The 17,557-nt window shown below is 39.4% G+C and overlaps 1 protein-coding gene across 1 annotated transcript in view; it reads right to left on the bottom strand.

Moving 5' to 3' along the window:
* Lin52 (lin-52 DREAM MuvB core complex component) overlaps window positions 1-17,557 on the bottom strand; it is an 81,119-nt gene that overhangs the window by 55,561 nt on the left and 8,001 nt on the right. The window contains exons 4-5 of the mRNA XM_050164515.1: window positions 15,268-15,334; window positions 12,504-12,587 (exon numbers count right to left, since the gene is read on the bottom strand). Coding sequence (XP_050020472.1) covers window positions 12,504-12,587; window positions 15,268-15,334 — 151 coding nt within the window. The remainder of the gene's footprint in view (window positions 1-12,503; window positions 12,588-15,267; window positions 15,335-17,557) is intronic.

The following is a 17,557-nucleotide window of genomic DNA, read 5'->3' as shown; positions in this document are numbered from 1 at the left end:
CTATATTCTCCTAGATAGCCTCTGCACACATTTGCAGTTAGAACTAAGCTACCCCACATTTCTCAGAGATTGTTCTTTCCTAATATTTACTCAAACTTTAAACACAAAAGTTCTTTTTCTTGAGACAGAAATGTCTCACATAGCCCAGGCTGGCCTTGAACTCACAAAGTAGTCAAGAATGACCCTGAACTTGATTCTCCATCCACTTCCCAAGTACTGCAATTATAAGTACCTAAGAGTTATTATTCATTCTTCCTAGAACTCTCCAGCCCCAATTCATATAACCAGCCACCAAGACTTTGCATTCCACCACCCAGATTTCTAGACCTCATCCCTGATTTTCAAATTCTATTTCCATTATCACCCCCTCCTATTCTGCTGCTTACAAATTTACCACTATAAAATATTAAGTATGGTTTGGATTTTTATTGCTATATCATCTTCTTTTTTTTTTTTTTTTGAGATGGAATCTCACTATGTGGTCCAGGATGTGCTAGAATTCAGAGATCTGCCTGTCTCTGTCTCCCGAGTGCTGGCACATACAGCCCATATATATTGAGATTCTTATAATGAAGTTGTTCAGACGCCAGAGACTGCAGTCTCACCCACTCTATAGTCCTTATTGTGGGCTGTACTTCACCTGGCTGACACTATTTCCAAGTGAGTTTTCTCCCTTATATCATATTCAGGACATGACCTCTCTCACTAACCCTAGTTTCTTCAGAAGCACTTCTATTTTTTATTTATTTATTTATTTAAAAAAGTGCATGAATGCTTGCCTTTGAGTATGTATGTATGTATGTATGTATGTATGTATGTATAGCACACGCATGCTTGGTGCCTGAGGAAGTCAAAAGGGGGTACTAATCCCCTGGAACTTGAGTTCTAGACAGTTATGAGCTGGAAAGTGGGTGCTAGGCACTGAATGCAGGCACTCTGCAAGAGTAATGAGCACTCTTTTCAACTAAGCCATCTTTCCAGACACATTTACTTATTTATTTGTTGTATATGCGTGTACATGCTTGTCTGTATGTATGCCACATACACACAGATGCCCTCAGAGGTCAGATGACATCAGACCCTCCAGACTTGAGATTACAGGCAGTTTTGTATCACCTGACATGGGTGCTAAGAACTGAACCCAGGTCCTCTACAAGAGCAGCCAGTGCTCTTTACTGCTGAGCCATCTCTCTAGTCCCAAAGGGGACTTTAAAAAAAAAAATTTCTTCTTTGTGTCTTTCACATCATGCATCTCCATTCCATTCATTTCCTATCCCTGTGTATCCGCCCTCTGTCCTTGCAGCACTCCCCCCTCCCCATAAAACTTAAGAGAAAAAAGAAAAGAAAAATGGGGCAGGGGTGGATCTCATCATGGAATCTGTAGTGTGACATAGTAAGTAAACTCTTTTATCCATATATCTTTACTTGCAAGTATTCATTACAAAGAGTCACTGGTCTAGTTTGAGGCCTCTGGCTTCTGCTACACTATCAATTCTGGGTCCTCACTGGGACTCCTCTTGGTTATCCTGCTGTTGTCCTGTTGTGGAGATCCTGTAGTTTTGGGTCTACAGGACCAGTCCCTTCATGTACTCCAGCAGATCACAGATGGGATGGATGTTGGAGTGAGCCAACCTATCATCCTGGTTCTGGACCTGAGTAGTTAGTTACAGGGTTGGTCAGTCTGCCAGCGCCCAAGAGGCATTTCTTAAACTATACTTTAAAGAAGCAATTTCTAGAAGATGCTCATTATAGTAAGATGGTTCACCTTCTCAAAGCTTTCTTTAACTTAAACATATAAGCCCTTCATTCTTTTTAATATAGGAAATTCCTTGCAATTGACCTCTCAAGAATCTCTTCTTGGGCTGGGCATGGTAAATTAGCACCCAGGAGACTGAGGCAGGACTGTTGCATGAGTTCAAGCTCCAGGTCAGCCTGGTCTACAATCCAAGAGCCCATCTCACTCGCCTCTTATTTCCTCTCCCCAAGAAAAATACCTCAGGTTGTAGAGGTATCTTAGTGTAGTGCTTGCCTACCGAAAGTATGAGGTTCTGGGTTCCATCTAGCCCCAGCACTGTAAGCAAACAACAAAATGTCCACAAGGATATCAGCTGTTATGTTAATCTCCTAACAGACATGCCCTACATTCATGAAGCAGGGACTTAAAATTCATCACTTACTTTTTTTTTTTTTCTGAGCCAGCTTCACTATGTGGCTCTGGATATCCCAGAACTCACTTTGTAGAGCAGGCTGGACTCAAATTCACAGGGATTTGCCTCCTAAATGCTGAGATTAAAGGCCTGCACCACTACATCAAGCTGCTCCCATTTCTAATTAGTTACAATGTCTTCATTTCTGCAAAAGGTCCTGGAAATGGAAAAGAAAAACTGCAGGACTCTGCGACCATGAGTAGTGAGATGACTTCCAAAACCTCCCACAAAGACAGGCTGAAAGCATCCACACCTCCCACAAAAACAGGCTGGAAGCATCCACACCTCCCACAAAGACAGGCTGAAAGCATCCACACCTCCCACAAAGACAGGCTGAAAGCATCCACACCTCCCACAAAGACAGGCTGAAAGCATCCACACCACCCACAAAGACAGGCTGGAAGCATCCACACAACCCACAAAGACAGGCTGGAAGCATCCACACAACCCGAGCATTTCCTTCTTAGTGCTGCTTTTCTTGCTAGTTGGCTTTAGAGTTGAACACATTCATTTTCAGAGTCCAGTACTCAGGAGGAAGAGGCAGGTGGGTCTCTGAGTTTGAGGCCAGCCTGATCTACATAGGGAATTCCAGGGCAGGTAGGGCTATAAGAAGAAACCTTGTCTTAAAACAAAACAAAATGCTTAAGAAGCCAGACACATTAAAAAAAAAAAAAAACATCATTTGTCATTCCATCATAAAGTTCAAAATGTATCAAAATTCTTCTAAGACTGTATGAGTCCCAAGTACTGCTTAGCTTTGGGGAAGGGGTCAGACAAGTACTGGGACGGGCATGAAGAAGGCTTTGTGTGTTGTGAAACTTCTACATCTTAAATCTGTTCTGGGCAGCAGTTATATGAGGTTGTTTATAATATAAAAACTGGGATATATACTACAATGTTTATTTCTACTTATATATATTATATTCAATTTTATTAAAAAAATGAGACAGGGCCTCATGTATCCTAGGCTGGCCTCAGACTATGTAGGCAAGAATAACCTTGAACTCCCTCCTGCCTCTACTTCCTAACTGCTGAGAACACAGGCCATTGTGTCCAGTTTTATATGGAGCTGGGGATCAAACCTAGGGCCTCAAGTATGTTTGCCAATGCATTCTATCAACTGAGGCTCAGCTCCACCCCTCTAGAGTTTTTGTATGGAGGCCAGAGGTCATTTAGGTGTTGTTCCTCAGGAACTTTCAAGCCTGTTTTTGAGATAGGGTCTTTTACTCCATCCTACTGGAATTTGTCAAGTAGGGTGGGCTGACCGGCCAGCAAGTCCAGGGATCCTCCTGTTCTTACCTCCTCAGCACTGGCTTTTGTAAAATATGCATTCTGAGAACTGAACTCTGGTCCTCATTCATGCCTGGCAAGAACTTCACTAACTAAGCTATTTCTCCACTCTAAGACTTGATTAAAGAAAAACAACAACAAAAAAATTGGAGAATAGTAGAATATTTTATATCAGAAATATCACTTTAGCTCTGTTTTCTCATTCAATATCCGAAACAGATTTGAAATTGTCCTATTGAAGGACATCCTACCAACACCCAGTCTTAAATTTAACCTCTCACAACAGGCAACCAAATGCTTTATTTTTCTAATCAAGAGATTTCTCTAGTTATATGAAAAAGTATCCTTTAACAAACTATTAACATAGATTTAATGGCTGGAGACACTTTTCATTTATATATGTTAAAGCCATCACTTCCCTAGTGCCCGCAGTGAAGTACTTTGTATTCATTTATAAATTCTCATGCAGTGTCACTCCTTTCCAAATTATATTTTCAACACAAAACAGTAGATAACACAAAGCTACTGCTCTTTAATCTCAAACAGTAAATACTGTGAAATTGAACTCTCTAGAGCATCAATAACAAAACTTATAAAAGACAAGCAAAACAGAAGGTGTTAATTTATTTCCCCATGAACACAGTCATTCCTAGATTCAAAGCCTAGGAAGGATGCGACTTCCATGAACCCTATTGGAATTAGTGTAAAAAAAAAATAAAACTCTGATAAATCTTACCTGTTGAATCTCTCAAACAAACGGCTGCAGTTTCACTTCACTGCAGGCATTCTAAGTGAATCTTTGCTTCCTCTATAGTTAAAACTAAGTGTTTAATTTTCCAACTACAGGCAATATAGCCTGAAATGAAGTTTGACAAAATTGCCCAATGTTTGTTTAATAAAAGATGCTTTTTAAAAAAAATTATGTCTAAAAATGTTTGCATGCACACATGCATAACTGGGGCCAAGGAGGTCAGAAGACGGCATCGGATCCTCTGGAAATCATGTTACAGGTGAGTTGCCATGTGAGTGCTGGGAAGCGAACCTAGGTCCTCTATAAAAGCAGTAGGCACTCTTGGTTGCCAACCATCTCTCCACGGCCCTCTTTGGGTTATGTTAAGTAACAAGTCTGCTTTTCAACTCACGATCTTCCTCCCTTAATTTTCCTAGGGCTAAAATGACAAGAGTGGGCCACCATGGCTGGCACAAAAGATGCCAACCAAATCACCTTGTGCCCTTGACACTCCCGAACCTCTACTTCTGCAAGAACATGCCAAAGTTGGAAAAAGAAGTCCTATTCATTTTTTAACCTCACTAGTTGTTGTAAAAACTGACCCGCTGTTCCTGACATTTAACTATGTTCCTACTCCTAAAAAATAAAAATAAAACTGCTGATTTTATGATCTCTTTTTGTTGTTGTTTTGGGTTTTTTGTTTGTTTGTTTGTTTGTTTGTTTTTTTGAGACAGGATTTCTCTGTAACTTTTGGAGCCGGTCGCCTGCCTCTGCCTCCGGAGATTAAAGGCGTGTGCCACCACTGCCCAGCATGATCTCCTTTTTAAAAAATAATTTTACTTATTAGGCAAACTGTGGTATCACACATCTTAATCTCAGCACTTGGAACAGAAGTAGGAGGATTTCTGTGAGTTAATGGCCAGCTCATGATCTACATAGGGAGTTCCAGGCCAGTTAGGGCTACATAGGAAGGTCCTGCCTAAAATTTTACACACACACACACAAATATATGAATATATATATATATTTCTGTTGTGTGTGTGCACATGCCAATGTGCACTCCAGGGATCAACCTCAGGTTGTCAGGCAGCAAGCACAGCTACCCACTGAGCCCCCTCACTGACCGATACTCTAATTTTTTAACCTGGGTACTGTCCTTGCATGTGAGTATTTTCTAATGTTTACTTGGTCATCCCTCTGGTTGTCGTGGGCCTATTTGGTCTTTCTGTGATTACAGCTCTGGGGACTGAACTCAGGGCCTCATATTCTATCACTGAGATAAATCACATGCACATACACTAGTTCCTCTAAATAAACATCTTCTTATCTAGCATATACTCTGTAGAATTAAACAAAATAATACTTTATCCGAGTTGATTTATGTCCTGTCTTCTCTCCTCTATCCTGTCCCTCCTTCCCAAATCACAAGAGAGTAAAATACCAGAAACATTTTATGGCAAAATCTTCTTTGTGAGTAAAACCATTTCAGAGGCAATGCTGCGTTTATGAAATAACTTGACTAATGGATAAAAGATATGAATGCTTATAAGCCTTAAAGGTAATTTAAGGATTTGTATATCCTAATTTGTTAGCCAAGGGAAAAATGAGAAATACCAACATGTTTTATTTCCCATTACCATAATATATTTTTAAACAAAATACTTAAAAGCTAAATTGACAATTTCTAATTATGTGAAATAACCTTGATCCTTTCAAAGTGCGAATTCTAGATTTTATGCTGTATTTATTTATCTAAATAGGATGCTCTTATAGTGAATCCTGCAAGGTGTTATGAAATGCATAAAACAAGACATAAGGCTAAGTTTTGAATGGTTTTTGAAAGAGCAAATAGCAGTAGTTTTTACAATGCTTTTAAATCAAGTTTCCTGAATTTATATTTTTAGGTTATAATAATTTATCCTTTTTTCCCCCTAAGACAGGGTCACATACAGCCCAGGCTGTCCTGAAACTCAATGGAGTAGAATCTGCCCTTGGACTCCTGATCTTCCTGCTTCTACCTTTAGAGTCTTAGAGGTGTGCACTATCATGTCCAGATCTAAATTTATATTTTCTTGACTCTGCAGCCTTAAAAGTAGATACGATCAATATACAGGAAAATGAAATTCACTTCCCTTCTTCATTCAGTGAAGCTTCCTGTAGTAACTTCCACAACTGCCCTCTTCTCTCTGAAACAATTACTTGTTTTTTGTTTTTTTGAGCCTGTCCTGAAACTCACTCTGTAGACCAGGCTGGTCTCGAACTCACAGAGATTCACCTGCCTCTGCCTCCCTAGTGCTGGGATTAAATGTGTGCGCCACCACCGCCCAGCACTCTTTGTATTCTTAAAGAATTTATTTCTCTATGGTCCACTAAGAGTTACTTATCATCTTTCCCTTTCCACATAGATTTTAATGTGCATAGTGAAGTCATATATTTACTCAGCTTCATATACCAGAGACCCCTGTGTAAAGCAGATAAATAGCTGCCGAATGGGACAGACACATTTCTGTCTTTCTCTTCTTATCTGATTGTTCAAAATGACTTAGTGGCTGGAAGCTTTATTTTAAAATAATTGGATTTTTCTTAAAAGGTCACTAGCCCAAACTTATTCTAGCAATTTTAGATAAAATTCCTGTTTTCATTTAATATGGCAATGCCTCATATTGCATAGTAACATAATAGAGTCCAAGAATGAAAAAAAAAAAAAAAACAAACTAGGAAGAGAGATAATACAAGTCAGAGAACTGAACCCGTTCTGAGAGTCTTATATCCAAGTGTGGGAGCAACTTATTAAACAATCACACTTTTGGAATGTTAAAAATCCAACCTTCAGGCTGGAGAGATGGCTCAGAGATTAAGAGCACTGGCTTCCGCCTGCTCTTCCAGAGGTCCTGAGTTCAATTCCCAGCAACCGCATGCTGACTCACAACCATCTGTAATGAGGTCTGGTGCCCTCTTCTGGTGAGTAGGCATATATGCAGACAGAACACTATATATAGTAAATAAATAAACCTCAATAAAAAAATAAATAAATAAATAAATAAAGCCAACCTTCATGCTGGGTGGTGGTGGTGCACACCTTCAGTCTAGCACTTGGTTGACAGAGGCAGGTGGATCTCTGTACGGCTAGCCTGGTCTACAGTACAAGTTCCAGGGCAGCCAGAGCTGTTACATACAGAAAACCTGTCTCAGAAAAAATAAATAAATAAATAAAAATCCAACCTCTGTGATGAAATGCGAAATGCTACTTAGGATAATAAAGAAACTGAAGGACTCTGAGCTTCAAAAAGGAGAAGAGCTTTAAAAAATAAGATGGAGCATTGAGCGGTGGTGGCGCACGCCTTTAATCCCAGCACTTGGGAGGCAGAGGCAGGCGGATCTCTGTGAGTTAGAGGTCAGCCTGGTCTACAGAGTGAGTTCCAAGATAGCTAGGACTGTTACACAAAGAAACCCTGTCTCAAAAACTCAATCAATCAACCCATAAATAAATATTTAAAAGACAAGACGGAGCGATGAAAAGGGTGCCACACATCTTTAATCATGGCACTCTGAAGGCAGAGGTAGGCGAATCTCAGTGAGTTTGAAGCCATCTAGGCCTACTAAAGTGAGTTCAGAACAGCCAGGGCTACATAGAGAAATCCTATCTCAATAAACCAAAAAAAGAAAGAAAAAAAAAAAAGAGTGGGGTGAAAAAGCTGAAAGGCAAATTGTAGTGGCACAAAACTTTAATCCCTGCACTCAGGAGGCAGAGGCAGGCCTGTGAATTTGAGGTCAGTATGGTCTAATAATGAGTTCCAAGACAGCCACAATACAGAGAACCTGTCTTGAAAGAAAAGAGGGAGGAAGGGAGGAAGTTAGTCAAACAGTTTGGTAAAACCACAAAAACTGCTTTTACCCAAATCAGGAACTCAGTTCAAGCAGTAGAAGTCCTGTAAGACTTATGCTGCCATCTAGAGGCTACACATGAGATGACTACTTTCATTTGTTACCCAGAGGTTACCAAAGAGGCCTATTCTAAGAGCCAAAGAACCTAGATACCAGGCCACGAAGAACACCTAGAGTGTAGAGTCACAGTTATTCTTTCCTTTAGTCACAGACTAAAACTAGAACTCAACGGAACTAACTCTCCTTTAGATGTATTTAGAGCTAGATGTGGTAGTCCATGCCTGTAAATTCCAACACTTGGAAAGTTGAAGCAGGAAGATCACCGTAGTTCAAAGCCAATCTGGGCTATATAACATTCTGTCCCATAAGCAAAAAATGTAGATGGAAAGTAATTTCTCAATATAACTAGCTACTTTTCAAAAGCATATGCCTAGAGGGTCCTAACAGAAGTGTTTAGAAGCGTTGGTTTCATTGGTTTTTCTTTGGTACAGTCACTAAAACTTATACCATATATTAGCAGACTCAACAATGTAATTAACTGAGTGGAGTATTGAGTTTAAATAAGGGCTGGAAAGACAGCTCAGTAGTAAGGAAGTCATCAAATTCTTGGGAAGGATCCGAGTTTGGTTCCCATTAACAATAGTAGGTGGCTCACAATGACTGTAACACTGTTCTGGGGTTGCCTTTGGCCTACTTGGGCACTCACAAGCATGTATGCACATATATATGCAATTAAAAATTTATTTGCCACACAGTGGTGGCACACGTTAATCCCAGCAGCTCGTGGGAGGCTGAGGCAGGTGGATTTCTGTGAGTTCGAGGCCAGCCTTGTCTACAGAGTGAGTTTGAGGCCGGCCAGAACTGTTTACATAGAGAATCCCTGTCTCAAACCCCTCCCCCACAAAAAAAGAAAGGAAGGAAGAAATCCTTTGCAAAGTCTAAATAGGGAAGTCTCAAATGTCTTTTACACAAATGCTTTTAAAAGCTCAAAGAATCTAGGCAAATTCAATGTAATTTTATTTTCATTAAAAATTACCTATGAAAACACCATAGTCTTTAACACCATACCACATGCTTTCTGCCAAGATCAGAAAGGAAATGAAGGACATCTACTCTTACCACTTCTGTTCACCACTGTAGTGAAATTTAACTAAGGTAAGAAAATGAAATCAAAATATATCTAGATTAGAAAGGAAGAAACACAGGCTGGAGAAATGGCTCAGCCCTTAAAGGCTAGGCTCACACCAGATATATGAGAAAGGAAGGAACAAAATCATTTCCACTTGCAACAAGGAATCTGCACACACACAACTTTTCGTACGGCTGGGCATGTAGAACTGACTGATAGCTCATGAAAGCAGGTTAAGTATTCAGCATCAATGGGCAAAAGAAAATGCAAACCACAATGACCCTTATACTCCTAGGATAGAAGTAACAATTTTTTAAAGGACAATAATAAGTATTAGCAAAAATTCCTCTACTGCTGGTAGAAGTATACAATGGTTCAATCAGCTTGGAAAACAGCCTAAGAACTCTTCAAGAAGTCAGATACAAGCAAAGAGCACACCTTTAATCCAGCACTTGGGAGGCAGAGGCAGGCAGATTTTTGGTCAATCAAGTCCAGCCTGGTCTATAAAGTTGAGTTCTAGGACAGCCAGAGCTACGCAGAGAAACCCTGTCTCCAAAACCCAAAGGAGTCAGATATAGTGCTACCATAAGACCCCAGTTATAAACACAAGAGAACGGAAATTCATGTGTACACATGTCAGAGCAGCACTGTCAACAAATCTAATAGTAGCAACGATCAAATGTCTTTCAATTGGCAATAAATACAATGTTATACCTACCCAAAGGAATATGATCTGACCATACAAAAGAGAGCACTGATATATTCTGAAACACAGCTAAACACTGAAAATGCTATTTCAGTAAAAGAAATCAGGGCTGGAGGGAGCTAGCAAAGCACAGGCTCTGGGTCTGATACCCTGCACTTTGAGTAACAGACAATGAAAGAGAAAGAGAATAGAGAAAAATGAGACTCCAGTCACAGAAACATGATTCCAAACTAGACAAATCTATACTGGCATAAAACAGATTAGTGATGACTGAGCCCCTAGAAGCTTGAGAGGAAATGAGGAGTAGGGCAAATGGGGCCAGGGATTTGGGGTGGTAATGAAAATATCTTAGACTTGACTGTGTTGCAGACTGAGCTGTTCAGTATAAATAGGTGAATTACAGAAACATGAACTGCAGCTCAATAAAGCTGTTACGGAAAAAAAAAAAAAAACCACAAACACAAATGCTCCAGAGTCCCAAGGTTTAGCTCTAGCTACAAAGAGATGATTAGCAGTTTTCCAAATTTTTATAACTTATTTTCAGTGATTTCCAAGTTAGTGACGATAAATGAGTGGGTCATTTACATAACTACTGAAAAACTTGTCACCTTCAGAACCAAGAAAAAAATCAGAAAAGGGTAAAAATTGCAGAGAATTAGTAGGATACACAGCAATTAAATGGGTCTCAGAAATAAAGGCAACAGCCTAATGTTGTAATTCACAGGGCTAAGTCAGTATCCCACCCACACCATAACGGTAATAAGGAAGGCTCAAGCACATACAGCCAAACAATTAGCACACTCCATGTTGTATGTAATAAATAATTATCTACTGCTATCAGAGAAGAAAATATCCCAAGACCTTCAAACATTATTCCTCATCACTAAACACCAATTACCTAAAACTAGAGCAATTTTCAAAAGCTTTCATTCGTTTTAAGTCAATGGGCCTCGTTAGACATCATGTGTCATTCCATCTAGAGGCATCTTTAATTGACTGCCAGTTGATCCATAAGACTACAAAGGGAGCCTAAAAGAAAATGACTTTTATTTTGAAAAGTTACATTTAATCCCAGGACTAAAACAAACATAACAAATTTCCAAGAATGGTGAAAGTGCCTTAAAAATGAAACAAATCTATAAAAGTTATTGTATTTTAAAAATCTGTACACCACAAGGGTTATCTGACATATAGCCATGAACAAAACCAAAGGGTGACATAAGGCTCACCTCCCAAAAGACAGAATCTAGTTACTACCAGTACCACAAGATTCTTGTTATTCCTATACTCTCATTTAACAATACTGTGAAATGACAATCATGTTTTGAGGCTAAATATTTCTGCATTTTTTTCATCTCATCATCTTTACCAGGGCAGATATTTGCATGAAAACAGTATCACTGGTCCTCTGGGATTCATCAGTTCCTACTGCTTATTTTTCACCCATGTCATCCTTTCAATTAATGTAGAAAAAAAAATACCAAGACATTGAAACACCAGATTAAGGTGTCAAGTGAAAGACAATTCCTGGAGTAGATGAATAATCTAAGAGGACAAAAGAGATGTTTTTATGCAAATATACTATACACGCTAAAACAAGGAGACTATATCCAAGAAATCCTACACACATCGATGTAAGCATTTCAATTTCTAACTTATTTTCTAACCTCAAATAAATTCCCTATGGCCAAGGAAGATGGCAGGAAGTTACAAAGTACTGTTACAGAAACTAAAACAGGCTGAGTTATGAAGTATAACATAATTTATGTTTCTACTGTATTCATCCAACCACGCTGGCAGGAAAACAGTCTTCCTTGTTCAGCTTAAGTTTAGTGATTAAGATGGCTGAATTAGTTGACTACAACTAACCCCAATCCCAATGCCGTCAGTTCTTAGAAATATAAATACTTGGCAGTGGGTAAGGCATCACACTGCTAAACCTAATGACCTGAGCTCGGTTCCTTGTTGGCTGACTCCTGCCATGCACGTCTGTGCTCTAGTGCAGAACAGCTGAAGTCTCTCCCAGAAAGACACTCTTCCTTCCTGGAGAATCCTGATATTCAAAAACACAAACTGGTCTCTTTTGCTCACTTTCCTTAGTGCCTAGAAAAGGCTATGGACAGCAGCAAAGACTCGAGGACTAATGGCTCAAGTAAAGTGGAGCCTGGATACACCAAAGGAAGAATAAGAATACACCAGTGACATAATTAAGGGTCACAGACCTAGACAACCTCAAAGCCATTTCTACCCCTGGATTTTTAATAAACAAATGTGAACTAACAAAGTCTCTCTTCAGACTGAACTAGTTTTAATTGATGTCCTAGCACTTAAAACAAAAAGGTTCCAAAAGATATGTATTGCACAAAATTTTTTTACCTTTAAGTCAATAGTTTAGCACATTCTATCATGAAAGGTACAAAGTTACACCAAGTTCCTACCTTCAGATGGCTTGTCTTTGCCTTAGTAAAAGGAAAGGTATACTTTCATGAGTTATAACTAGAACTCATTGTGGAATATACAACATGTAACCTTGTATAAAACTAATTGGGTACTCACACTCATCCAGTCCCAGCTGATAGGCCAGGTTCTGGAGCCCTCGTACCTTCTCCATCAAATTAGCTGTGGTGAGGCTCCCCAGCTCTGAAATAGAAGACTTTATTTCAGTATCACTTCTCACTAATTGATTTGGGTTAATAGTTCTAGTAATAAAAGATATCTAGTTGGGTTGGGGGTATAGCTGAATGTCAGAACACTGACCTAGCAAGCAGGAAGCCAGGGATTTGATCACCAGAACAATGAAAGAGTGAGGAAGACTTCAAGCTTAATTTCCTTCATGAATAAGTACAAAACAGGCCCTTTATTTCCTTTCCTCCAATTTTACATACTCTTCAGCAAAAACTGTGAAGTTTTCTACTACTGCAAAAACACCTCAGCATTATACTTAACAAATTAAGTGGGCTTTGTATTTAGTGTGTTTGTGCACAATACTGCATGGGGATCAGAGGACAATTTGGAAGGACAACTCTTTCCTTCTAACATGTGGGTTCTAGAGAGCATACTCAGGTTCTCAGGATTGGTGGCATGTGTCTTCACAGCTGAGTCAGCTCGCCTGCCCAAATGTGTTATAGCATCTGTTTATAACATTCATTTTCGCCTCTCACACAAAATAAATATACCGTTAAAATATGAAGCCTTATGATGTGACATATCATAGAGAAAACCTTGCAGACACATCTTGGTCATGTAAACCAGATGTTGTCTCCATTTACAAGTCCCAGGATTTCAACGATATATAGTAGCAATAATAGCAACAAAATACTGTTCACCATGTCCCCAACTGTAGAAAACATAAACTTAAATATAAATCCAAAATTTCCCTTCAAATCCAAATTTTGCTTATTTTATTTACAATTAATTTTACTTACTTCCCAGATTTTACTTACTTAAAATAAAGGTTACAACCCAGATTTTCATTTAAATAGCATGTAAATGCTTGTTTAAAATAGAGATCAGTTTTCATGAAACATAATGCGCTGTGAACTCTCACTAAAATTTAGTTTTCTTAGAAAATATAAGTTCATCATTTATTACATAAATAGTTTTGGAATATTAGGACAATGAATCTGAGATCCTTTGAGACATAGTTTTCCATGGGTGGGTGAGGGAATCAGCATCTAACCACGCACTGAGTAACTTCTGAAATCATACAAAGGAGTTCTGCTCTTCCATTTACCATTCTGTAGTCTTTCCTGCAATGAGCATATGCCACTTTCTTGACTAGTTTTAAATAGCTCAAGAATTCCTGATTTTTACCTTAATTTCAATCTATTACTTCACAACCATCATGAATCTGAACACCATAAGAATGATTTTTTAAAAAAAGACCAAAACCATAAAATTAATGTTTTAATTTAAATTTCCATTCTGATTGAACTCCAAATCATTCATCAAACAACAGTATTCACTGCTCATAGAATTCTTGACAGAAGAACTGAAAAGACAAAAAGAAAGAAAAGATTTATCTTAACCCACTAGGAGAGTGGTTCTCACCCTTCCTAATACTGCGACCCTTTAATAATACAGTTCCTCATGTTGTGGTGACCCCAACCATAAAATCATTTCATTGCTACTTCATAACTGTAATGTTGCTGCCATCATGAATCATAATGTAAATATTGGTAGGCAGGATATTTGGTATGGGACCCCTGTGAAGAGGTGGTTCAGCCCCTGAAAGGGGCACAACCCACAGGCTGAGAACTGCTACACTCAAGGATTGTCATTTTATAGTACTAAGGACAATATGTGGCTTTAAATTTTAGAAATAAGGCTCTTCTATTATAGTGAAGATTAAACTTTAAAAGATCAGAGCTTAAACTTTATAAATTTATAAACACTAGCCATTTTATCTCTAAATCTTTGTTATTATCATACCTAACAGGGCCTTCATAATTCAGTGAGAAATTTATGTAAGGTTTTTTTAATCCACTATAAGCATTATACAAAAGTAAGCTAATATGAAAAAAAAATAAACAAGAGTTCACTGTGACTCATTCTTGAACTGGCTGAATTTCTACACCTATAAAAAGTAGAGAAAAGCATTCCCACCAGACATGAAGAACTATGAAGACAGATAGCAAAGTTCTTGGCAATGTGAAGCCAAGAACATCGTAAGGACGTAGGGACAGAAAAGCTGCACAGTGGTTTGTGAACAGATGTAAATGCGACAGGAGAGGACAAGCCAGGCTTGGTGGCTACCCAGAGTCACAGGTACTTAGGCGGCTGAGACAGAAGCATCAGTTGGGCTCATGCACTCAGAGGCCAAACTGAGCAATGGGGTAGGACCCCACTAAAACAAAAACAAGCCAGGTAGTGGTGGCACATGCCTTTAATCCCAGCACTTAGGAGGCAGAGGCAAGAGGATGGATTTCTGAGTTCTAGGCCAGCCTGATTTACAGAGTGAGTTCTAGGACAGTCAGGGCTACACAGATAAACCCTATCTCAAAAAACAAACAGCCGGGCGATGGTGGCGCACACCTTTAATCCCAGCACTCGGGAGGCAGAGGCAGGCGGATCTCGGGGAGTTCGAGACCAGCTTCCAGAGGTCCTGAGTTCAATTCCCAGCAACCACAAGGTGGCTCACAACCATCTACAATGAGATCTGGTGCCCTCTTCTGGCCTGCAGTCTTACATGGAGGCAGCACACTGTATTGTACACATAATAAATAAAATCTTAAAAATAATAAAAGTCTCACATGAAATAGGAAACAAATGCACAGAATATTTTTTTAAAAAAAAGATAGTAGACACCAGCATCACATACCTTTCAACATATCGATGTCATCACGTTCTATTTCAGCCATCCATTTGGGTGGAGAGCTAGTAATGGGCTGTCAGGAAAAAAAAAAAAATCCATTCAGGTGCATCCTTCTTATGAGAATGTAGTTCATCACACAGCCTTCAGATTGTCTGAAAATCCTGGAAAACTACAATCTCAAAAATCCAGGTTTTGGTACCGGGCGGTGGTGGCGCATGCCTTTAATCCCAGCACTCGGGAGGCAGAGGCAGGCAGATCTCTGTGAGTTCTAGACCAGCCCAGTCTACAAGAGCTAGTTCCAGGACAGGCTCTAAAACCACAGAGAAACCCTGTCTCCAAAAACCAAAAAAAAAAAAAAAAAAAAAAAAATCCAGGTTTTGTAGGTGAATAGATGACTCAGCAGTCAAGAGCACAGACTGTTCTTCCAGGGGACCCAGGTTTGATTCCCAGTACCCACAACTACCTGTATCCTCAGTCACAAGTGATCTGATGCCCTCTTCTGGCCTTCTCAGGCACCAAGCACATATATGGTACACATACATACATACAAACAGGCAAAATATCCATATACATAAAATAAATAAATAAAATTTTAAAAGCAGGTTTTTAGGTTCAGCTTTTACTTCAAAAATTCATTTTATAGGGCTGGAGAGATGGCTCAGAGGTTAAGAGCACTGATTGTTCTTCCAGAGGTCCTGAGTTCAATTCCCAGCAACCACATGGTGGCTCACAGCCATCTGTAATGAGATCTGGTGCCCTCTTCTGGCCAACAAGCATACAGACAGACAGAACATTGTAAACATAATAAATAAATATTTTAAAAAAAAATTCATTTTATAAAGTCCTGCTACTCAGTTTTAAAGTTGGTCTCAGAAAGGTAGTGGATGATTTCGATGTGACTACTATTACTAATTCAAGAATAAGTTAGTTCATCGATAACATTATTTAAAATTCCATTCTTATGAAAGACTCCAGTTGAAAGTTTAAGACAGTATGAGTAACTAAGAAATAAGAATCAGAGATGAGAAAACCCCCAGTTCAAGTGGGGAGAGAATAATGGTCATCACTTGACATTTCATCACTAACTTCTTTTTGTTTTTTTTTTTTTGGAGACAGTTTCTCTGTGTAGCCTGGCTGTCCTGGGACTCTCTCTGTAGACCAGGCTGGCTTCAAACTCACAGAAATCTGCCTGCCTCTGCCTCCCGTATGCCGGGATTAAAGATGTACGCCAACACCACTCGACTAGATTTCATCATTAAATTTTTTTCCATCTATTTATTTGTGTGACGTCTCTGGGGAGGTAATAGAGCATGTATATGCCATAAGCAGGTGTGTGGAGGTCAGAAGACAGCCTGCGGGAGTCAGTTCTCCCCTTCAACCATGTAGGTCCAGGGACTGAACTCGGGTCATCAGGCTTGATAGCAAATGTGTTTACCGAGTTCATAATTGTACTGTAGAAGTTTTTAGAAATTTTCAGCATTTAAAAATGTTAGTGGAGGGCTGGAGAGATGGCTCAGAGGTTAAGAGCATTGCCTGCTCTTCCAAAGGTCCTGAGTTCAATTCCCAGCAACCACATGGTGGCTCACAACCATCTGTAATGAGGTCTGGTGCCCTCTTCTGGCCTGCAGGCATACAGATAGAATATTGTATTCATAATAAATAAATAAATATTAAAAAATGTTAATGGACATAAGTGGGGAAAAACTGCAACCCGAGCAGAGGCTGAGGCATAAGGAAGGTTAGTTCAAGGTCATCTTGGGTTACTGTGGTGCCCCTCTAAGAACAGATATTTGAATACTTAGTCTCTAGTTGGTGGAACTATTTGGGAAGGTTTAGGAGTGTGGCCTTGTTGAAGGAGATGTATCACTAGGGGAGAATTTTAAAGTTGCAAAAGCCCACACCCAGTCTCTCTTGCTCTCTGCCTGCTGTTGGTGGATAAGATGTAAGCTCTCAGCTACTGCTCCAGCACCATGCCTGTCTGCCTGTTGCCATGTTCCCACCCCTACCATCATGACCTCTGAAACTGTAAGTAAGCCCCCAATTAAATGCTTTCTTTTAAAGTTGCCTTGGTCATGGTGTCTCTTTATGCCACTTTAAAAGGACAGTGACTAAGACAGTTACACTGTGAGATCATCTTTCCCCCTCACCCTGTGCAAAAACCAAATCCTGGATACTCCCAGATACACTGATTCAGAATATCAAAGGCCATTAAGAGGGACTACTAGAAAGAATAGAGATAAGAAATTAAACAAGACAAAAATTTTTAAAAGCTTTGCAGCTGTACACTGACAATTCT

The sequence above is a fragment of the Alexandromys fortis genome, unplaced genomic scaffold, assembly GCF_014885135.2.
Source record: "Alexandromys fortis isolate MF-2015 unplaced genomic scaffold, M_Fortis_MF-2015_v1.1 scaffold_159, whole genome shotgun sequence".
NCBI lineage: Eukaryota > Metazoa > Chordata > Mammalia > Rodentia > Cricetidae > Alexandromys > Alexandromys fortis.
Note: the sequence above shows the minus strand (reverse complement) of the source record. Positions and strands in the feature narration are given on the sequence as shown.